General features: G+C 32.2%; 2 protein-coding genes across 3 annotated transcripts in view; one reads left to right on the top strand and one right to left on the bottom strand.

Moving 5' to 3' along the window:
• The window catches only part of LOC148304773 (acyl-CoA Delta-9 desaturase-like), a 35,514-nt gene extending 15,210 nt beyond the window's left edge, over window positions 1–20,304 (top strand). Inside the window, exons 2-8 of the mRNA XM_088267751.1 lie at window positions 13,237–13,388; window positions 15,116–15,225; window positions 15,487–15,649; window positions 16,741–16,914; window positions 17,997–18,182; window positions 18,960–19,120; window positions 20,000–20,304. Coding sequence (XP_088123877.1) covers window positions 13,252–13,388; window positions 15,116–15,225; window positions 15,487–15,649; window positions 16,741–16,914; window positions 17,997–18,182; window positions 18,960–19,120; window positions 20,000–20,175 — 1,107 coding nt within the window. The 5' untranslated portion in view covers window positions 13,237–13,251 and the 3' untranslated portion in view covers window positions 20,176–20,304. The remainder of the gene's footprint in view (window positions 1–13,236; window positions 13,389–15,115; window positions 15,226–15,486; window positions 15,650–16,740; window positions 16,915–17,996; window positions 18,183–18,959; window positions 19,121–19,999) is intronic.
• A 1,317-nt stretch (window positions 20,305–21,621) lies between these two features.
• The window catches only part of LOC148304772 (glutamyl aminopeptidase-like), a 31,759-nt gene continuing 27,636 nt past the window's right edge, over window positions 21,622–25,744 (bottom strand). Inside the window, exons 14-16 of one of the 2 annotated variants that reach the window (XM_088267749.1) lie at window positions 24,788–24,917; window positions 23,359–23,581; window positions 21,622–22,909 (exon numbers count right to left, since the gene is read on the bottom strand). In XM_088267749.1, coding sequence (XP_088123875.1) covers window positions 22,760–22,909; window positions 23,359–23,581; window positions 24,788–24,917 — 503 coding nt within the window. In that variant the 3' untranslated portion in view covers window positions 21,622–22,759. The remainder of the gene's footprint in view (window positions 22,910–23,358; window positions 23,582–24,787; window positions 24,918–25,744) is intronic. The other variant, XM_088267750.1, reaches the window with a different exon arrangement.

Raw genomic sequence — 25,744 nt, 5'->3', positions numbered from 1 at the left:
TACAGATATTTTCTTTCACATTAAAACTAAAAATTCGGTTGAGTCAAATATCTAGGTAATCGGAGGACATACTCGTACATATATAATAAGATATATATATATATATATATATATATATATATATATATATATATATATATATATATATATATATATATATATATATATATATATGTATGTGTGATGTAAACTAGGAGTGTACGTCAAGACAGACGAGTGTGGCGTTCCATCCTCTCTGCCTACCCTTGCAGAGAAACGGTGTGATGTTTAAATATATATATATATATATATATATATATATATATATATATATATATATATATATATATATATATATATATATATATATATATATATATATATATATATATATATATATATATATATATATATATATATAAATATATATATATATATATATACATATATACATATATATATATATATATATATATATATATATATATATATATATATATATATATATATATATATATATATATATATATATATATATATATATACATATATATATAAAGCTGTAAATTTTCTTAATTTTTTGAAAGATAAAGTGTTTTTATTGTTACCAAGCCAATTATCTCTTTCAGAGTCAATATCCGTGTAATCTGGGAAAATTTTCTCGAAATCCCGTTGAAATATAAAAGATAAAAACTTACAGTTGAAAATTTCGTTCTATCTTTAAAACACTGTATGGCAACATCAACCACTTCAATGCAGGAGAAGTACCTACGTATTAATTAATATCAATTCCATTTAATTTAGTGTAAGTTAATAATATAATAAAATAAGGTAATGAAGTATGAATTGCAAAGACAAATTTAAATTTATATCATAGATGAAGAAGAAATGAAAGTGTGGGTAGTCACAGGGGTGATGACCTGTCGTAGGCTGATTAAGTGATCAAAAGTTATGTAAAGATATATCGCCCACTCCTTTCAAGAACGTCATAATTCAAAAATCGTCAATTTTCAGTTGTGCATATTTTCAGAGTACCCAGAAAATGTACTATATCCCAGCAAAAGAGGCATATTTTTAACTTAATATTTACCCGCTACAGGTCAGAAAATGTTGTTTTTGCATTTCGAAGAAAAGGTATTGTTTAATGATTTTTTTTTAAATAAACTAAATATTTTTTAAATGGAGAAAAAACCTTCAGGTTTTACCTAAAAAGTTTTGTTGCACAGTAAAAAGTTTAATAAGTGGCTTGATATTTATTTTTAATACATTGTGTTATATTTTTAAACTTTATAAACGTTCTCCTGAAAAATCATTTTTTTTATTTATGACGTTCTTGAAAGGAGTGAGCGATACGTTTAATATACATTCTATCCACGGTTGACAGGGAATGAAAATACAACATTTTGAGTGTGTCCAAACACTTGTTCACAAATCTGGATTATCTCCAATTATTGGAGTTATTTTTCATATTATTTTTTGACATCTTTTGGAACGCCGCAGGTGAGTCGGTTGATAAATTTAAACACACCTGCGCTTGACAGGTTTTATACCCAGTTGATGCCCAAGCTTCTTGCTTGCGTTGAGGTGTCTTTAATTTAATTTATTTTCATGAACTGTGGGGTCAAAAACAGCTTAAAATATCAAAATTATGTGTTGTACAAAATATCCCGATGATTAAATTATTAAATTTGACTTGTTAGATAACCTCGTATTTAAAAAAGAAGAAAGCGATTAGATAACGTTAATTCGTTATTAAAACTTGGATATTATATATTTTATGTAAAACATATAATTTTAAATGATAACGTCTACCTAGGATGAGAGATAATAATACTACACAAATACAATGTTTCGTTTCTTTTAAAATTGAAACATTTAATATTATTTTTTGACATCTCATCAAAGATGAAGAAGAATATGGAAGTCTGGGCATTAACGGGGCGTTGACCGTCATAGGCTTATACCAGTAAATATCTTAAACCAGCCTATGATGGTCTTCAGCCCCGTAAATGTCCAGACTTCCCTATTCTTCTTTGATGATATGTAAAAAAATACTATTTATACATAAGTATAAATGGTTTAAAAAGAGTGAATTGTGGAAATATTGATATTTTAAACTGGATGTTTCAAAACTGATGACCGTCATAGGCTGGTTTAAGTGATTACTTAATACTTAATTTTACCCATTATAGACAACTACACTATTCAAATTCTTGGAAGTTCTATGTTTAAATGAACCAATTTCGAAACGTTGTTCTTGAATCATTATAACTTCACTAGAGACATCTATTGGTGAGATAAAAACATTTAATAAACTAGCATTTTTTAATTGAAATTAATAAAGGTGTGTTGAGATGGTTTCGGCATGTAAATTGAACGAGTGAAAAAAGAATAGTTAAATAAATTTACGAGGTGAATGTGGTTGGTAATAGAAGCGGAAGAAGACCGAGGAAAACTTGGCATGATCAAGTATTGTGTGCGAAGACTGATTAGTGTAGCGATCTCTTTGTCTACTAAGTAATACTCAAATTAAAAATGGATATATTTTACTATATTTAAATGTGTATAAAGTGATCACTAAAACCAGCCTATCACAGGTCGTTAAAACCCAGACTTCCATATTCTCTTTGATCTGTATTGAGGTATCAATTGAATACAACTAGTTTTTGTATGTGTATTCCAATGGAAGTCATGAAACTGACCCGAAAAAGCGTCGGGAACCTTGACCCTTTGACTACCAAAATCCCATATATCGGCTTTCGGTACTCTAGCGAGAAATACCGGATCCGTCGGATCTGACGTCATGCTTAAGGTTTATATCCTCAAGATTGTCTCAAGCGTTCAAATCAGTCAAGTGCGTTCAGCCGCGCTCAGGGCTGGTCGTGTGCTCAAGCAAATTTTTTATTATTTTAAAATGTTGAATAGTTTTTTTCTTTTTAGAATATACTTATGTATTTGGAAAAAATATTTATATTCTTATATATATTTTTTTTTGATGTACCTTTCAATAACTCTTTTCTTTTCAAAACCGTGTAATTATTTCGAAGAAAAACTTATTTTTCAATGCGAAACAATGTTTTAAGAAAAAAGTCATTTTCGTAAAATGTTACCTGGATATAGAGAAAACATAGTAACGACATAACGAATACTTGGTCTTAATAAAATAATCGGGTACATTTTAGACAATACATTGGGGATTCTTTAATTTGACTTTGAATTATTTATATTAAAATCGCGGTATTTCTGGCATAGTAACCCCAAAAGTCCTGGTAGCCAAAGGGTTAAATAGAAACCTGAAGTCTGCACTAAAAGAGGTTAATCAACACCTTTCCTTAATATTTTAATCGACCTTATAATAACATGATAACCTTTATTACATCTCCAATGAATAAATATATTTTTATCTTACGAAAACAAAATTAAAGATGAATTATCTACATATTATATATTGTATTCAATGTTCACGCGTTCTAAGATGACGAATCAAGTGATATTTTTTAATTTGTATGTGTTTTACCGATTGTAAAACTTTTTTTATTATTTTAAGTAATTAGCACACTTTAATTTACTAACGACATTTTTCTAAATAATAATCTTTGCCTTTCTAGAACAAAGACAAAGAATATAATTTATATTTGAAGCACTAACTTTGTGATTAAATTTGAGTAGTATGGTTTTCAATTATGGGCAGAATGATCATGCCTATAAAATGATCACCTAAACCAGCCTACGACATGACGTTAGCCCTCTGAATAAAGAGATTTTCTTTTTCTTTTTTTATCTAGGTTGAGGTGTCAAAATGTAAAAACAACTGTATGGTGGCGAAACCCTGATTTGTAAACAAGGATTTAGACACAACCAAAATGTAACCACTTAGGAGAAATTTTGTTTTAAAAAAGTTACTAATTTTTTAAATAATAAATAAGTACCAAAAAATCCAGATTTCTGGTATTTATACACACTTAAAATATTTCAAAAATAGCAATAAAAATAGCCAAAAAATTATTTATAATTTATATTTGAAGCACTAACTTTGTGATTTTCCATTTTATAATTAAAATTTTACTTTGTTTTAAAATCACTATAAATATTTTATTATAACTAAATTATAATGTCTACCGGTTTCGAAGCTAACCGCTACTTTATCAAGACTGATTAATACTAAAACACTATCTACTAAACAAAATTCAAAATATTTTGACGGTTATACAAAGGAGCTTGGATGGATCTCAAGTGGCTTTATTTTTTGTTGATTGGCAGTCACAGTCAAAAGGGATCAGGGATGATGAGTGAATGGAAACATATTTAATAACGGAGTTTTAGAAAAATCATTTACTTGTATATTTAATAATTGTAAATTATTATTAATTGCTTTTTTAATTTCTAATATTTCAAAAATAACATTTTGAGTGTGTCCAAATACTTGTTCACAAAATCTCCAATTACAGGAGTTATTTTCATATTATTTTTTGATATCTCATCAAAGATGAAGAAGAATATGGAAGTCTGGGCATTTACGGGGCTTACGACTGTCATAGGCTGGTTTAAGTGATCACTTTACACACGTGTAACATTCACCAATTCTACCCATTATTGACAACCACACTACTCAAATTCTTGGAAGTTATATATATATGAACCAATTTAGAAACCTTGTTCATGAATCACTAGAACTTCACTAGAGATATCTATTGGTGAGATTGTAAAGTCATCACTTAAACCAGCCTATGGCGGTCGTAAGCCCCGTAAATGCCCAGACTTCCATATTCTTCTTCATCTTTGATGAGATATCAAAAAATAATGTTTCAAAAATAAATTATAAAAAAACCTTTTGTTTCAGTTGATCTGTTCGATACTGTTTATGCAGAAATAATATAAACTTATATGTTTGTAACCAGTTCTTGAAGTCTTTGTATGTAGATATATCGGTGATAAACTAATTACGCTTTTAATGACCTCATAATACAACGACAATCAATAATCACGTCTCCAAATAGTGTTTTGCGTGTATGCATGTATGCACATGAGTAGTCAACCCTTTATTATTATATACAACTAACTAACGATCACACCGCCTCCCTGCAGTGCTAGTCAGAGAGAGTAGAACGCCACACTAATCTGTCCTTGAAAACTATCTTCGCCTCTTCCATATTGATGCATCTCCTCATTCTTTTTTGACATCTCATCAAAGATGAAGAAGAATATGGAAGTCTGGGCATTTACGGGGCTGATGACTGTCATAGGCTGTTTTAAGTGATCACTTTACTCACGTGTAAACCATTCACCAATTCCACCCATTATTGACAACCACACTACTCAAATTCTTGGAAGTTCAATATACATGAACCAATTTTGAAAGATTGTTCTTGAATCACTAGAACTTCACTAGAGGCACCTATTGGTGAGATGAAAAGAAGCTTTTTATTGAGCAGAAACTCTTTTATCAGTATGTGAGGTCCGAATCCTGGATTATAATCAAACACAGGAGAAACGTCAATTTCATCTCCTCATTCACACCTGCTGATTATTCCGACTCTTATTTGAAAAACTTGATCATGGCAAGTTTTCCTCGGTCTTCCCAAGTTTCTGTCTCCAACTACATACATTTGCCGCTTTTTCTTACTGTTTTTTCACTCATTCGTCCGACATGCTCAAACTATCTCAACACGACTTTTTTTTAAATTTTATCGATAATGCTGATCTCAGCTTTGCATTATTTTCTTGTATCACCATTTGAACATCTTCATCACCTTTTTTCCACACATTCGTTCAAATTTAATAATGAATACATAATACATATATTTTTTTTTAAACTGAGTTAATGAAAGTTGGAGATATTATTTGGCCTTGTTGTAACATATCGCTCACCCCTTTCAAGAACGTCACAAATAAAAAATCGTCCATTTTCATTTGTGTATGTTTTCGGAATGCCCAGAAAATGTACTATATCCCAGCAAAAGAGGCATATTTTTAACTTAATATTTACCCGCTACAGGGCAGAAAGTGTTATTTTTGCATTTTGAAGAAAAGGCATTGTTTAATAATTTTTAGAAATTTACAAAAAAAATTTCAAATAGAGAAAAAATCTTCAGGCTTTACCTAAAAAGACCTGCTGCACAGTAAAAAGTTCAATAAGTGGCTTGATATTTATTTTTAAAACGTTCTCCTGAAAAATCAAGTTTTTTAAAATTATTTATGACATTCTTGAATGGAGTGAGCTATCATTATAATACTAGCTGTACCTGGCAACGCATTGCCGTGGCTCAGTCTGGTTAAATGGAAAAGAAAGAAAAACTATATATTGCTTACTTATGAGCCTACCAATGTACATACATTCTGTACAGAGTTTCAAATTGATGGTATAAAGAATATTGATAATTTATAAATTAATTTTTTAATCAAAAACAGATTTTTGAGTCAAACGAACAAACATTCGTTTGAAAATGCCATAACTAGGCGAAACAATTATCACAATATTAATTTTTATGTGTTTTCAATAAAATACAACTCACAAAATCTGTGTGTGATTTAATTAAATTAAAATGGAGTTCTACAAATTAAACGCCAAATCAATAAATAATACTGATAATCATAAACGACGACAAAGGCACGTGCAAAGGCAAAAACTACAGAGGGCTAAATTATCACCGATACGCGTTGTAGCAGGTATACCGAGTTGAACGGACGAGCGGAGGATAGAGATGGCTGGGGACTAACCATAAAAGAAGCAAAGTAATCATCACAAATAACCTACGAAGAAGTAACGATGAAATTCTACAACGTTAATGTCAATTCAATAAATAAATTACATCAGTAACAATCAATTTCACTTTTATTACTCCCTAGAAGATTATTCCAACGCCTGTCGGGGGCAGTACCGCTGATTGGGAACCGTTGTTTGAGAATAAATATGACGATTATCAGAAGCAAAGCGACGGTTAATCTAGTGTTAGACGCGTGGCCAAGGCAGATAGCAATATTTATTATTTTTTACGTAATTGTTTATGCGTACCTCCATCATGCCACAATGTCTGATAACGCAAAGTCACGTCGGATCCACGTAACTCCCATGCTGCTTACAGTAATCAAATTTTAACTGTTCGTCTTATCGTGTGAACTGTTTATTATAGGTTAACCAGATGTGATTGAAAAATTAATACTTACTAACCATCTCACCGCATCTCGGAAGGGGTAGGCAGAGATAATATAACGCCACACCAATCTGTTATTGAAAACAATCTTCTCTATATTCGTGCATCTCTTCATACATATCGCCTTTGCCGCACATTCGTCTGAGATATCGCATTTGGACTGCATTCAGTCTACTTTCATCCTTTACACTTTTTTTATTTCATTTTCATACTTGTGCCTTATTCGTGATATATATATATATATATATATATATATATATATATATATATATATATATATATATATATATATATATATATATATATATATATATATATATATATATATATATATATATATATATATATATATATATATATATATATATATATATATATATATATATATATATATATATATATATATATATATATATATATATATATATATATATATATATATATATATATATATATATATATATATTTATATATATATATATATATATATATATATATATTATATATATATATATATATATATATATATATATATATATATATATATATATATATGTGTATATATATATATATATATATACAACTTCTATCACTACATTATATGATAAATGCTAAACATTTATAAAATTATAAAATACACGTTTTCTTTCTTTCTTTATTTAAATCCTTTTTTAGCATATCACAATTTATTATAATTACAAGTACAAAAAAGTATAATATTAATACAAAAAAACGATCCCACAAAGGCATGGCCTGTGTGTGGGTATTATTTTGGGTTACAAAGGGGCACTGGCATGAATACAATAGATATCAGAAATAAAATTACATTAAAAGTGCTGATATAAACTACAAATATTTGATTTTAACAGAAAACAAAAAAAAACTGAAATATGAAAATTAAAAAAGTTAGCAAACACATGAGTTATACGTTTAAAAGAAGAAGGTACTAAAATCTTTCTTTTTTCAATAAATAATTTGAGCGAAATTTTAAAATGAAGTGAATTTAGTTTTGATGTTTCGTAAAATCATCATTACACTAAAAACTCGATATTTATACATTATTTTTCTCATAAATTTCGTAAAATCATCATTACAATATATAATTACTTTTTTATATATCATTTTTCTCATAATTGGTTTACGTTATAATCCGTCTAATTATAAATTTTACGTCAGTTATAATTAACCAATATCTATTCATTAGCGATAAAACATATCACATTTTATTTTAAATCCATCACGTAGTACCTTAATCTTCATATTTATCAATATATCAATACATATGTTCAAGGTAGTGTTCTTTACAAACCATAGTAAACAAACTTCTATTATTATTGTTATTATTATTCTTCATTTTATACACCCACGATGGTGCATAGGGCTCTGCCTCATTCCGAAGCAATGTTATCTTTGAGGTTACGCGGAGGCGAGGTGATCAATCTTGCGCTTCAGTTACCAGTCCGGGTGATCAAATAAATATAACTTGCAAAAATTTTATAGTTTTATAGACGTGTAGTATGTACGATACAATGTGAATTGAAATTTTGAATATGTATTTGAACTTTGGTGACTTACTTGAGCCCAGTACAAAAAAATATTTAGATCTGTATTTGGTATACAATAATGAACGTATCGACATGATTCGTTGTTTCCCTGACAGGTGACACTTATTATTGTAGACGAAATACAGATTTTTTTGTAGTGGGCTCAAGTAACACACCAAAGTTCAAGTAGCCGCGTTATACGGTACTACGAAGAACGTAGTAAATCGGGCTGAAGCTGATGAAACAACAGCCCTCAGGATAACGCTCCAGCAAATTCTGGTTTCAGAAGTCGTGAGTTTTTGGGCAAACACTCGTTCACTGTTCCTCCCCACCCACCCTACTCATCTGATCTCGCTCCTTCTGCCTTATGCTTGTTCGCCAAACACAAAACACCTTTGAGAGGTAGAACTTTTGAGATAATTTCCAAGATTAAGGCATATGTGACAAAGTAGCTGGAGGACATTACAAAAGAAGCGTTCCAGGACTGTTTCCAAAAGTGGAAACACCGTTGGGATAAGTGTGTGTGTGTGTCGGGTAGGTGACTACATTGAAGGACCCAGACAAATAAATTCTAAATAAAGTTCATTCTGTTTTATGACATCAATCTACGTACTAATTGAACAGTCCTCGTGTACATATTATTTATATATTCAAAAACAAAAAAACAAAAAACAAAAAAATATATGTATAAATATATATATATATATATATATATATATATATATATATATATATATATATATATATATATATATATATATATATATATATATATATATATATATATATATATATATATATATATATATATATATATATATATATATATATATATATATATATATATATATATATATATATATATATATATATATATATATATATATATATATATATATATATATATATATATATATATATATATATATATATATATATATATATATATATATATATATATATATATATATATATATATATATATATATATATATATATATATTTATATATGTATAATAGTAATAATAAAACCCTTATCCCCACCCCAACGGTGCATAGGGCACTGCGTCATATGAACGCAGAGTTATCTTGATCGTTTACACACGAAGGAAAGGTGATCAGCCCTCCGCCTCAGGTACCAGTCCAGAGTAATATTGAATAAATATTACAGTGAAAAAAAACACTTATATTTATTTGACCCCTCTTGGGAATCGAACCCGGGACCTCCAGAACGGTAGCCGAGCGTGCTGACCATCACACTACGGAGGCGGACATTATAAGATAAATAAGAATAATTGATTGAACGATCGAATGGAAACACCTCTTTTGTATTTTTTTTCTCTGGATTGAATTTTTGACGTATGCAAAGGTGACACCTGATCGTTCAATAACACAATAATTGTTTATTTTACACAACGATAGATATCTACATTATAATATTGAGTTTAATGATGATTCGATAAATTTTGATAATAATATGTAATGATGAAAACGACAATAAAAACAATATCCCTTGTCCGTTTTATCAATAACGACGCATTTTTAAATAAAAACAACATAAAATTGCGTCATATTTTTTCTTCAAATATGGGCATTAATTTACTTTTTATTGTGAAGTGTTATTTCACGCTGAAGTATCATAGAAATTGATGGATTGTCAGGAGCAGTTGGAGCACAAATTAATAAAGAACCAAAATAATGTAATATAATTCAAATTTAATAGTGTATAACACGATTAAAAATGTATCAATATCGTTTTAATGACCCTTAAATAAAGGAAAACATTTTTTTTCCAATTTACTACAACATTTTTTCTGACTAAAAATGTAAAACCTATATTTTTAGTGTCCGACAAATTTACTGCTAAATATATTTTGACATCTCAACATAAATGAAGATGATTATGGAAATCTATTTACAGGGCTCAAATTTTTGGAACTTGATTCGCATATCCAAACCACCTCAAGACACATTTTTTCAATAATTTAATTTACAATTTAATATAATTTCTATACATATCCTGAGCTTCTCCAAAAACAACAACTTAGAGAGGGACTTTTTTCTTCTTTTTTGTTTATAGTATCATGTTATCCCTGTTTTATAAAACATATTACAGGGGAACATATAAAAAATGTAAATAAAACATCGCACAAATCGGAGAGTTTGATTCTCGAGAGTAGCTGTCATTTAGCATTTTCATAGAACGCTGTGCCATATATTTTTTTTATTTTCATTCCTTCAAAGCATTGTGAAATAAAACATATTAGAAATGAGCGCAATCTATTTTCTTTCTTTTATTTTCATTTAACCAGACTGAGCCAAAGGAACGCATGGCCGGTTACTGTTAGTAAATAATAAAATTGATTGCTTTGAAAATTCGAAAGCGCACGTGCTCCAATTATTTTACAGAGATAATAATTATTATCATTGCAATTCAATATTGTTATGTTTAAACATATACCCAATGTCAAGAGGCACGATTCGCTGACACGACTATGTATGATATGAATATTAGAGAAATTAAATTACTTAGATTAATTGTGGAGGTCCTCACCAAAAAGTTACATTTCCTACTGCACAAATAAACCTCTTAATGCAAATCTGTTCTGTTTACTGTATTCTATCGAAATTTTAATTCAAGTTGCGACAAAACGTGATCAATCCTGTGTTAAACCAATTTGAAATCATTAAATCGCGCAAAAATGTATCCATTTTACAAGCTAGAATTCCTGATTACATAAAATCATTTATAATGGAAATGAAACGTTTTGGTGAGGACCTCCACAATGAATACAAACAATTTTCAGAGTTTGTAGAAATATTTGTACACAAATACTGACTGGAACCCACTTACAAGCTATTTATATGATGCATGGAGTGGCTCTTTAAGATAAGAATATGGAAATCTCAGTATTCACGGGCTAACAACACGCCATAGTCACCAATTACAGTAATGATAATAAAAAATCACCCCTTCCTTGTTTAACAATAATAATGTGTACATATCACTCACTCCTTTCAAGAACGTCATAAATCAAAAAAAATAATTATTAAGGAGAACGTTTTTAAAGTTAAAAAATATAATAAAATGTATTAAAAATAAATATCAAGCCACTTACTGAACTTTTTACTGTGCAACAGATCTTTTTAGGTAAAACCTAATGGTTTTCTCTCCATTTGAAAAATATTTAGTATATTTTAAAAAAATATTAAAGTATATATTTTCTTCAAAATGCAAAAACACTTTCTGCCCTATAGCGGGTAAATGTTAAGTTAAAAATATGCCTCTTTTGCTGGGATATAGACATTTTCTGTACATGCACAACTGAAAATTGTCGATTTTTGATTTATGACGTTCTTGAAAGGAGTGAGCGATATATGTACATTGTTCGCCTCCGTAATGGTCAGCACGCTCGGCCACCGTACTGGAGGTCCCGGGTTCGATTCCCAGGGGGGGTCAAATAAATATAACTAATTTTTCACTGTAATATAACCCTGGACTGGTACCAAGCGGAGGGCTGATCACCTTTCCTTCATGTGTTAATGATCAAGATAACACTGCGTTTATATGATGCAGTGCCCTATGCACCAGCGGATAAGGGCATAAAAAATTATCATTTTCAAACACATTTCAAATACGGTGTTTGAAAATGATGCGTAATGCATCGAACCACGTCGGCTGTCCTAACTCAAAACACAGTAAGAGGGACATTTTTTTTGTAGTACGATTTTTTGCATTCTTGGACTAAGTAGACTCTATTTTGGACAGCCGACGTGTCACAATAGATTTTCAGAAATAGTGGTATTTACTGAGTGAAACTTTAATTAAAAATATTTTTTTTAAACTTATTTTACTCCTTTAGTAACGCCATCTGTTAAGCATAAAAGAAACATGCAATACGATACATTGCATGTAATATACCTACAAGCATTTTGATATTAAACATATTAAAAAAATAAAATAAAAAGTGTGCTTTCTCTTTTCTTTTCTTTCCATTCAACTAGACAGAACCACGGCAACTATTATAAGAATTTATCTAAAAATTACCTTTTATTAATTTATTACATAGGTATACTATTGGGTTGATGCAAAAGTTTTGACGGTTTATTACATACAATTTTTTTTTATATATTTTTTTAAATGTATTATTTATTTAATAAATTATATAATTTCCATCAGTTCTTATAACCTTCTCCCATCTTTCTATCATCTTATTAATACCAGTAGTAAAAAATTCCGTGGATTTTGATGCGAAAAATTAAGTAAGGGATGTTTTTACCTGCTCTATTGTATAATTTTTTTCATCATTTAATTTTTTTTGCAGTGATCTGAATAAATAAAAATCAGAAAGAACTAGATCTGGAAAATACGGTGGATGCTTGATAACATCCCAATTTAACTCATTTAGCTTGTGTTGGGTCATCATAGCCACATATGGTCGCGCGTTGTCGCGACCACATGTGGCTATGCATGTGGCAATATATTGCGTAAATTTAATTTAAAAATCCCTGTAAAAATTGCGAAATTAAAATAATTAAACATTTATCTTTTTTTGTTTCAGATTAACATTACAGAAATGTCACCAGGAATAATGGCTAGTAATAATTTACTGCTAGCGGAAGAGACAATTACCCAAGAAAAGTACTGCAAATATACTGGAAACGCCTTAGAAAAACCACACCAGTATAATTCTTCATCAGGTGATCAGTACAAGTAAGACCTTTTTCATGATTTTACGTTTTAAAAAAATAATAATCGTAATACTCTCTTTATCATTCATTGTTCACTTTGTATAAAACCACTTAAAAACACTACTTCGTGACTTTATTTATTTATTCAATGTATTGATTCATTATTACCGTTTTATTACCAGAAACAAAATTTTTATATACAACATTTTGAGTGTGTCCAAATACTTGTTCACAAAATCTGGATTATCTCCAATTACAGGAGTAATTTTCATATTATTTTTTGAAATCTCATCAAAGTTGAAGAAGAATATGGAAGTCTGGGCATTTACGGGGCTGACGACCGTCATAGGCTGGTTTAAGTGATCACTTTACACACGTGTAACATTCACCAATTCTACCCATTATTGACAACCACACTACTCAAATTCTTGGAAGTTCTGTATATATGAACCAATTTAGAAACCTTGTTCTTGAAACACTAGAACTTCACTAGAGACATCTATTGGTGAGATGTAAAGAAGCTTTTTACTAAGCAGAAACTCTTATATTAGTATGTGAGGTCCAAATCCTGGATTATAATCACACACATGAGAAACGCCAGAAAATACCATTTTCATTTTTATTATTGAAGCTTATAATTTGACCAGACAATTTATTTACAACATTTTGAGTGTGTCCAAATACTTGTTCACAAAATCTGGATTATCTCCAATTACAGGAGTTATTTTCATATTATTTTTTGACATCTCATCAAAGTTGAAGAAGATTTTTTATTGAAAATCCCTAAAATGCACACCAAGTCCTACCAAAATTCATTTTTAAATCTAGCCTGCGATATGTGCAATGTAATGCTTAATGAAACAGACATCAATAATGTTTCTTTTAATACGTTTATGCGAAATATTGTTGATATCTACGTGACTAGTTGATAAAGAAAATTTCTATAATTTCTTATCCGCACCCCAATGGTGCATAGGGAACTGCGTCATATAAACGCAGAGTTATCTTGATCGTTTACACATGAAGGAAAGGTGATCAGCCCTCCGCTTCAGGTACCAGTCCAGGGTAATATTGAATAAATATTACAGTGAATAAATCAATTATATTTATTTGACCTCCCCTGGGAATCGAACCCGGGACCTCCAGAACGGTAGCCGAGCGTGCTGACCATTACACTACGGAGGCGGATGGAAAAACATGTAGGTAATGTAAATTTATTATATAGTTATACTTTTAAGTACATGACAGTTAATTTTTATTTTTAGATTACTTAAGTGAAAACCTCTAATTGGAATGTTATTTTTTTAATTTTATAATATTATGTTATATTTGTGAAATATTCTGTTGGTTTTACAATAAATAAATAAAATACAAAAATAAAAAAGTTACGGTTTTGGAATAATCATTACATCATTAGGTCAAATGTAGACTGTTTTTTTTTTTAAGCGAATAACCCGCAAAGTCTCTATTTTAGAGACTTGTCTTCAGATAGAAGAGGGAAAGTAAATGTGAAAAATACATATATCACAAATTAATTGAAAATAAATCTTTCTTGAAATTATTTTGCAATTGGCGGGAATCGAACCCACATTCGTAGTCGAGCGTCTACCCAACTACGCCACGGCACCTGTCTATATTACCATAAAGTGTTATATTATCAAAAGTGTTTTATAACTACACCACAAAGTTAACGATGCTTTAAATATGCAAAATATTTCAAATTATTTTTAAACCAATTTTCTTTCTCAGGTTACAGATAGTTTGGAGAAACGTTTTAGCATTTGTTTACCTTCACTTAGGCTTTATATACGGACTGTATCTTGTCATCGCAGTAGCAAACTGGAAAACATCTGTGTTTGGTGAGTTTAATTAAAAATTGCTTCAATTTTAATTAATAACTTATGAACTAAATAAACTTACATGTAATTATGAATGGTCAATTTGACTGTCAGATTTTTGCTAGAACCCTGGCTAGAATACTCTAGAACGGTGAAAAGCGATTGAAAAAGAGGAATAAATATTTTTGAGGGGATGCTAGGCCAAAAAAGTTTGAGAACCTAGAACCTTGTTAGATTCTAGAACATTTCTAGATCATTTATCAATCACTCATTGTTTTTCAGCCTTGGCGACTGCAGTTGTGAGCGGTTTGGGAATAACGGCAGGAGCACACAGACTATGGGCACACAGAGCTTATAAAGCTACTTGGCAGCTACGTTTACTGCTGGCCATTTTACAAACTGTAGCACTACAAAACCACATATATGAATGGGTTCGAGATCATAGGTAAACTAAAATATCTTTTAAAAATAAAATAAATCCCATTAATTGATTCAGCTGTCACTTTGTGGTAATCTTCTTCCTTGTGCGTGTTCACTTGAGAGTAAATTGTCCTTGCTTGGGCAGTTCTAAACAGCGCTTCGACAGATCTGATCATAGTCCAATCTCGTATATTCCGGAGCCAGGAGATCTGTCTTCTGCCCACACTTAGTCGACCGTCTATTTTGCCTTTTATGATTAGGTGCAATAGCTTGTACTTCTTCCCTCTAGGCACATGCCCCAGATAGGGCACCTTCTGGACTTTGGTATCAGTCGGCAACTACTGTCTTTCTGCTATTACTCTGGAGCATATCGAGCATACATTAATGGCTATATCGGTCCATTGAATGTGTAACGTTCTACGATGTAGCCTATGGACGTTTGTCCACAACACGGAATTACAGGAAATTTTACGGTCCGGCATGTCAGTTTGCGTTTTAAAACGATTGGCTTGAGCTTTTGTTAATCTTTCTTTGGATTTATAGCTCTTGATCGGTGCGTGAACACGTTGCGCGTGAATTCGATCACGCTAAACTGTCGTAGTCGCTTTCTTTTTTCAAAACCGGACTGCCGGACGGTAAAATTCCCGATAGTGGATAAGCGCCCTATGTATGTTAAAAATGGATAGATATTTTAAGGTAGGTAATAGCTTTCCATTTTTAATTTAAATTTCACTTGGTAAACACAACTATTTCTTAAAATCTACTGTGACACAATCATTTCCAAACACCGTATGTGAAACTAAGTCTAAATTTAAGGGTTGTATCCTTGGGACATTGAAGGATGAAGAGGGGGTAGGAGCTGTTTCTTATTTTTCATTAGTGGCAACATAGATAATAGTGGGGAGGCTATAGTCATAATCATATTGTCAATTATGTTATGTTATTGTAAATGCCTTAGCACCACTCTGTGTCTGATGCGCTGGTCAGGACTGTAGGGGCATCTGCTTACTGGAGCCTTAATTTACGTATCAGATCCAGAAATGCGGTCGGAAGCATTCAATGTGTTGTACCAGCTTAAGTTTACACCGGTTTTACACAATTATTTAAAATTTTCAGAGTACACCACAAGTTTACAGAGACTAATGCTGATCCTCACAATGCCAAAAGAGGTTTCTTCTTCTCTCACATAGGATGGCTCATGGTGAAGAAACATCCGGATGTGAAGGAGAAAGGAAGAGTAGTTGACATGAGCGACTTAGAACAAGATCCTATTGTTATGTTTCAAAAGAAGTTAGTACACAACAAAAGTTATCTGGGTATCCAGTATCAATATATTGACTCTTCAAAAAAAATATTAGAAATTCTTTTAATTTTTTTTTAAATTGTTAAAAATACATGCTAAAATTGCTGAAGATATTTTTTTTGCAAAATTAGTCTTTATTATTAGTTACGTAATAGAATCTACAATATTTTTCTTAAATCTGGACCAATTTTAGTATTTCTTTCTGGTATTGGTAAAGAACATTTCAAACTACATACTCAAATAAAACACCATTTTGTAATTACTCATATATTTCATTATACTCATATATAACATATCATTGCAATTTGCAAAGCGGACACCGCAATAACAAAAAAAAGCGCTAAGAGTGTCAGAAATGAAGACTAGCTAGGAGCATTTCTGGCAAGAGTCTACGAGGAAGAATGAAGAACACCAGGATAAGAGAAATATGCGAGACGGAAGATGTCGTTAGGTGGGGAAAGCAACAAAGAAGATAATGGTATGTGCATGTGAGGAGAATGGAACCATCCAGACTCCCCCACATTGCATTGCACGGCCAACTCCAAGGTAGATAACATCCGGAAGAAGACACCAAAAAGATGGATTGACAGCTGGGAATCGACATCGCAGGAGTCTAATCCCTCTTAAAAACAGACTACAAGGCCTACACCAAGACAAAGAAAAATAGTGTAACGGTCAGCACGCTCGGCTACCGTTCTGGAGGTCCTGGGTTCGATTCCCAAGGGGGGTAAAATAAATACAAGTGATTTTATCACTGTAATATTTATTCAATATTACCCTGGACTGGTACCTGAAGCGGAGAGCTGATCACCTTTCCTTCATGTGTAAAACGATTAAGATAACACTGCGTTTATATGGCGCAGTGCCCTATGCACCATTGGGGTGCGGATAAGGGTTTTATTAAATATAATTATTATATTATTGTTCAAAGTGCCCTTCTCTCTTTTATTCTATTCTTGTCGAGATGTTTTCTTAAAACCCATAAACACTGTGTTTATGAATACAGATATTGCATGGCATTTTTGGTCTTTGTAAACATGTGAAATGCAACCTTTTTGCAATATTCCAGATACTACAGAATACTAGCACCCCTGTGTTGCTTGATAATACCCTCTGTGATTCCCTGGTACTTCTGGAACGAAAAGGCCATGGTGTCTTGGTATGTGGCCGGAATCGCCAAGTTCGCGCTATCCCTGAACATGACTTGGTTGGTCAACAGCGCAGCTCACATCTGGGGTAACCGGCCATATGACAGGTCTGCACAAACTATATTTTCAAAATATACTATGAAAAAGTCTAGCCATATATATATTTTTTTTAATTTAACACTAGATTTTTTATCTTACTAAAATTTACGATGGACATCCAAATTAGAGTCAGCTCTCCTCGTCCGCGGGTTGTAGGTCCTTCTATGATATACAACGTCACCTAGGTCATGCCTTTCCATGTTATTTTTCTATAGCATGCATGAATTTTTGGTACCTATTCCCCTAGATGCCTTTCAAGACAGATCCATGGCGATTGCCTGGTTTACAATATGTTTAGGTTCTGTACGTCCTATGTGCCCATACCATTTCAATTGCCTTTACTCTACCTAACTATTGATGTCAGTTGCACCCAGGCTTCCACGAATGCGTAATGATAATGCTCTTTATTTTGTCTCTAAAGGTGGAAACTGACCAGAGCATTTCGTCGTAACATAACGTCGTAACATCGCTTGCGGCGAGCATCACCTGGCATCCGAAACTATGGATGGAGCGCTCGGCTCGCTGTACTGACTGCCTGAATGCTCGCATCGTAACGTGTTACGTTACGACAAAATGCTCTGGTCAGTCTCCACCTTTAAGGACACTCCAGCTGACCGTCTAAGCATTTGCATTTCAGCAGTTTCTAGTTGCCTATGTTTTGACATCAATTCATTCCAAAAAAAAATTATTCATTATAATTGATTTAATAATATTCAACGTATTGTTGAGATCTTTTCATTTATCTTATAAATTGTATGGATACATTTTGATGGTTCCACATTCAGAAATATCGGTGCCACGGACAACTGGAAAGTGGCCCTGGGAGCTTTTGGTGAGGGTTGGCACAACTACCACCACGTGTTCCCGTGGGACTACAAAGCGGCTGAACTTGGCAACTACAACACCAATTTGACTACAGGACTACTAGACTTCTTCCACAATATTGGTGAGGAAAAATTATGGGCAGCAGCCTGTGGCCGTACATGTGGCCGTACAGTGTGGTCGTACATGATCATCCAAACAAAACTTTCATCAAAGGAGTTTGGGCAACATGAACGGCCACTAAAACCCGGCAACATTTATTTCTAAAATGGCACTTGTACTGCCATCTGTGGTTGAATTTAAACACTAAAACCACACTTCCGATTATTTTTTATATTTTATCGTGTGTAACTATCGCCTAAGCATGTCGGCTATCCAAAGTAGATTCTACTTAGTCCAAAAATGGAAAAAAAACGTACTACAAAAAAATGTCCCTTACTGTGTTTTGAGTTTGGACAGCCGATCTGTCCACGTGTGTAACTCTCATGTGAGCATTTGTATGGACAATATACACATATGGATGTGTAACTGTCATGTGACTATTTGTCCATGTGTGTAACTGTTAAATGAGTATTTCTTTATATATGGTAAGTAACTGTCGTGTTAGTATTTGTCTATGTGTGTAACTGTAAAGTGAGTATTTTTCTATTTATGTAGTTATCATGTGAGTATTTGTCCATGTGTGTAAATGTCATGTGAGTATTTGTCCATGTGTGTAAATGTCATGTGGGTATTTGTCCGTGTGTGTAACAATCGTGTGAGTGTTTGCCTTTGTGTAATTGTCATGTGAGTATTTGTCCATGTGTGTAACTGTCATGTTAGTATTTGTCCATGTGTGTAACTGTCATGTTAGTATTTGTCCATGTGTGTAACTGTCATGTTAGTATTTGTTCGTACGTGTAACTGTCATGTGACCACTTTTCCATGTTTTTAACTGTGATACAAGCATTTGTTACAATAATTAAGCAATGTATATTAAAAAAATCAATAAAATTCATTGCAGGATGGGCATACGATATGAAGATTGTGCCGACGGAAATTATTCAAAAACGGGCATTGAGAACGGGCGACGGATCTCGGAAATTCAACGAGCAACACGATCATAGCGGGCAGTTCTGGGGGTGGGGGGACCAAGATATGAACGATGACGACACAGAATACGCGGAAACTGTAAAATAGAAAAGGAAGAAAACGTATTGAATGACATACCCATGTGATGAAAATATAAATAGCATTTGATCAAATACTTTTCTGCCAAATAAAGTAGTGCCTCAATGTTCAAAAATAGCAAATGTTGGAACCCAATCTAACCTAAACACCTACACCAAACTTTACATATTATTCACAACATTATTATTCTTTTCATCTCACCAATAGATGTCTCTAGTGAAGTTCTAGTGATTCAAGAACAATGTTTCATAATTGGTTCATATATACAGAACTTCCAAGAATTTGAGTAGTGTGGTTGTCAATAATGGGTAGAATTGGTTAATGTTACACATGTGTAAAGTGATCACTTAAACCAGCCTATGACAGTCATCAGCCCCGTAAATGCCCAGACTTCCATATTCTTCTTCATCTTTGATGAGATGTCAAAAAATAATTTTTTTATTATGTTGGGAAAAAAGTAATTTTGTATTTTTCACTTTATTTTTCAATAACTGTCAATTTTTTTTAGTTGTTTTCGACGTGTTTTTCCCTTTCAGATAGTATAAATGTAAAATATGGTGAATTTCTTCCTTTGAGACTTCTATACTTGAAGCACAATAGTTTACGACTGAACCAACCAAGCTTAATACTATCAAAAACACGTTTGCAGTATACACTCACACCCTTACAGCGCCGTATCGTATGATCCGATGTGACGAATAATGACTGAGATATACATTAAAAAAAGGGCGCAAAATACGAAATTACCTTTTCCCCAATTTATTAGACGTGCCATTTTATGTACCGTAGAACGGGGCTACTTGAACTATGATGTGTTACTTGAGATTAGTATTAAAAAAAAATAGATCTGTATTTGGTCTACAATAATGAATGTATCAACATGACTCATTGTTTCCCTGACAGGTGACACTTATTGTCACGATACGTTCATTATTGTAGACCAAATACAGATTTATATCATTGTTTTGTACTGGGCTCAAGTAACACATCAAAGTTCAAGTAGCTCCGTTCTACGGTACATTTATGTGCTTATAAATATACATATCGAGAGTTTGTTTAATTTAACTTTCAAGCATAGATTTCCAATATCTTACTAAAATCATTTGTATATGAGAGCCTTGCAAAGACATAACTAACCATGAGGATAGAACGCCACATCAATCTGTCTGAGCAAACAATCTTCGCTTCTTCTACTTGACTTGACTTGACCACTTTAAATTATTTGAAATACTCGATTGTGCCAAGTTTTCCTAGGTCTTCCTCTGCTATTATTATCATCTTCATTTGCTTCATAAATAAGTTTTATTGTTCTGTCTCAATTTTATCGATAATGCTTATCACTTGTAGCCTTGCATTTTTTACCTATATCACCATTTTTAATGTATTGTATAATGACAGTTTTTAAATTGTATTATGATTATATCATTATTAAGTAAGAAGGAATAAAATACCAAAGAGGAAAAAAAGGCATTATTTATTTATTTCATACTTTATAAACAATAGTCTAAAGATTTTTTTTTTTTTAAATATACATAAAACAAAAAAGTAACCATTTATTGCTATACAATGAAAAAAATTAAAGAAAATGCAATCTGAATTATATAAATCAAAAGTTAGGTTTTGGTTAAAAATAAAATAAAAAATTCAGATGAATTCATGAAACTAAAGTTTATTGTAGACATTAAAAGAGAAACGAGCATTATAATAAATGCAGTGTATAACCGAGAAATAAAAAAAGTAAAAAAATTTGTAAAAGAGAAAATAGCATTATTATATATGCAAAATTTAACCGAGAATTGATCAAAATGAAAATAATTTAAAAATGTAAAAGAAAAAATAGGATTATAATAAATAAAGTATATAAGTGAAAAATACATATTTTTTATTATTGCTAGGGCATCGCATTGGATCAACGCAGTGTTAACTTGATCATTAATTACGTGAAAGCAATGTTGACAGTCCTGTGCTCCAGATTCTTGGATACAGGAGTGGAATATATTTGACAGGATACTGTGATGTAAGTGAAGGAACTCAAAGCGAAAGACATCACTGATATATATAGGAAAGGAAATGGACGAGATAAGTTGGAAGGATGGAAGGAAAAGTACAATAGTAGCAATGGGCACTAGGGCTTGCATACCTGTACTTGTGCTACCTTGCGTAGTTTGGACACTGCTAATTTATACAAGAAAAATTAATGTACCATGCATTTAACAGTTTAACTTGGTTTTTTGGACATTTAGAAAATTAGAATGCTAGTAATGATTAGGGCACTCAGGCTTGCATACCTGTACTTGTGCAAGCGTGCGTAACTTGGACACTGCTGATTCGTAAAAGAAAAATTAATAAATCATGCATTTAAGGGTTCAACCCAATTTTTAGGCGTTTCAAAACGGTGTTAAAATATAGCTTATTATATCAATTTTATGTCAGTGTCATAATTCACTTATTTAAGTGGATAATTTTGAGTTTGCTTCTAACTTCCTCTATTTATGAAATAATAAAAAAATCATTGAAATTTTTTATTTGTGAAAAATATGAACCCGCACTTTTCTCCAGTTTGTAAGGAATTGAGAATTGTCAAGTGTGTTGACTAATAAGCTTTTTGGTTTTCGAACCACTTCCGCACATTCTCCTCGTGAGTCTTCAACCACTTGATGTTGTTCTTGACGTTTTCCTTGGCCTGTTGTCTCGCTGTGGCACCAGCCCCGGCCTCGGGATTATTTTCAAAGAAAGTCTCCATCTGGAATCATCAAAACAAACTTGTTTACACACTTAGAGCGGGAAAGGTATTTTTACCCGTTCGGTCGATTGATGCCTAAGGACGGGAAGGGTATTTCTACCTTATGCGCTGGTCTCATTTCAAAGTAAAAATATAAGGAATTTCTTGAATGTTTTCCGCAGATACATTTTATAAACTTTATAAAATAAAACAACTTTATTTTAACCACTTTTTATTGTTACACTTTTTCCTACCGGTTTCGACAAGAACCTTGTCATCATCAGGGTTTATATACTAATTCTAAAACATTGAAATACTCATAGTAAGGTTAAAGTAAATAACCCTATATGAATCATTGTGGTTTTAATTCAAAACAATATTTTGAAACATTTCACGATTTGAAGTTATAAAAATAACATAAAAAAGGGAATAATTACTTTTTTGAAGAAAAAAAAATTATCTGTACATACCTCTTTGAGTTTATATTCCGTGGCGAAACTCCTGGTGATTGCCGGAACCGTAGTTCCCAGGACCCTGTTGTTAAGGGAGAATCGATCCACAATCTTATTCCAGTTTTCCCGGAAGTAATCCCACACGATGGAAGTCCCGACGGGATTGGCGGAGATGTACTGCATCACCGAGAAGTAGTCCTGTCCACGCACGTTGACCTCCTCCCAGGCCAGATTCAAATACCTGAAATTAAATACCAAATAAGTAATAAAGCTTATTTATTTATTTTTTCTTTTATGTACATACAAATTTACATCATAAAAAAAGTTATAAAGTTATTACACAAACACAGACACACACATACACAGACAAACACACATACACATACATACACACATACACACATACGTATACATATATGTGTACATGTCTGTGTATGGACAGGTTAATAAAATAATAATATAATAATCAGATAGAAAATAGCGTGTAAAGTGGACGTAACCGAGAATTACACCAGAAGTAATATTTTCCTCTAAACTGAGCTGAATTAACCAACCACTAATCCCTTTCACTGCCTACACCAGGGCACTTCTAGAAAGTTTGGTGGTGGTTTTACAAAGTTTTATTCATTTAGATTGGCAGTCACAGGGATATTGAAAGCTTTTAAATGTGCTTTCAAATAAAAATATGTCCATGGAAGCCAAGCTAGCGGTTCAAAACGGCGTCCTGGTACCGACACTAACGTATGGAAGCGGAACATGGAACTGGCAAAGAAAGGACGAAAGCAGAGTGAACACTGTTGAAATGCGCTCCCTCACACGAATGTGTGGAAAATCATTGTATGATAGAATTAAAAACGAAGGTATAAGAAAGGAATTTAAGGCTGAACAATAAAAAAGATTAGGAAGAGTTTTTTACGGTAGTATGGACATGTGGAGCAAATGGATAACGAGAGAATGACTAAGAAAATAAATGTGGCAAATGTGAGCGGGGAAACAGAACGAGGACGACTGAAAAAGACTTGGCACGATCAGATCAGTCAGAACCTAAAATCTGGTGGTGTAAAAAGTCTGCGTAATCGGAGGGCATGTATGACTAGATGTATGGATGTGAAGGAGGCGAGGAGTGTATGTCAGGACAGAAGAGTGTGGCGTTCCATCCTTTCTGCCTACCCCTGCGAAGAAAAGGCGTGAGGCTAGTAGTAGAAGTAGAAGAAGTTAAATGTTAATTTACAGTAAATGGCGATACAATTTTGTTTCACATTTTCTCTTAATTTTGCAATAAAGTTCATAAAAAAATAGCTTTGCAAGAGAAGGTCTGTCAGGAAGCCTAGATGCTTCTGCATTAGATCTGGGAATGCGGTGGGACAGCTTTCAATGGCCATATGCTTCACCTAGGGAGCGAACATGGAAAAAAAAAAGAAGAAATATATACGGGAATATTACAAACCTCTGCAAAATGACAGGATCTCTGGACGCAGCCAAAGCTTGCATCAGTTTAGATTTTTCTTGCGCATCCAACTCTGCCTTGTAAATATCCCAAAGCTGAAGCCATTCCTTCTCCCCATTTGTTTCAATACCTAAAATTAACAATCGAATTTATTAAATTTTGAGATATTATGCCACAAGTCACTCACAGAATAACAAGATTGCTGTATCAATTGAAAATAATCTGAAGAATTCATGTTTCTGAATAAATAACAATACTAGTAAAAACTAAAAAGCTATTTTATAAATTCTTTAACCGGATCCACGCGGCTCGCATAACCGTATGTGTTTTCACAAAACATTCCCCGTACGCGGCTGACATAACCGTTTGTGTTTTTACTTTACTCCAAGTTTCGAACCTCAGTTCAATTTGGAGGGATTTTTTCATGGTGTGGAACTTTGGATAAAATAATACGTCAATCCTTGGCCTTATGACATCTGTTGAAATATCTGACTAATAATTTGTAACATCACAAGGATAAATAAAAGAACAGATCCCTGATTTTTCTTGCGGTCGGTAATTAGTCCGCGCCATAATCATGCCCTATATCTGTCTCACTCTCGACGCTACGCATCGCCAGTGGGTAAGAGTGACACACGATGCGTGCTTTGATTTATTTATGTTACGATCTTATTTGTTTATATTACGATATATTTCAAGAATAATGTAACACGAGTGTATTATAGAGTACCAAAAAGGCACAATGAATCCCATTGAACGTTTTTGGTTAGGAAAATAAATCGTTTTTTAACCAAATACATGATAAAAGTAATCATTTAAAAAACGGCAAAATACCGCCGCGCACAGGCGTCTCTCAGGAACAAAGTGAACGCAGTTAAAAGGTTAATGTATGCAAATATGTAACTGTTTACAAATCTGTATTATCTCCAATTAGGAGTTATTTTTTTGACATATCAA

This window comes from Brachycentrus maculatus, unplaced genomic scaffold, assembly GCF_059751285.1.
Source record: "Brachycentrus maculatus isolate JH-2025_06_01 unplaced genomic scaffold, ASM5975128v1 h1tg000305l, whole genome shotgun sequence".
Lineage (NCBI taxonomy): Eukaryota > Metazoa > Arthropoda > Insecta > Trichoptera > Brachycentridae > Brachycentrus > Brachycentrus maculatus.
This window is presented reverse-complemented; position numbering and strand designations above follow the sequence as displayed.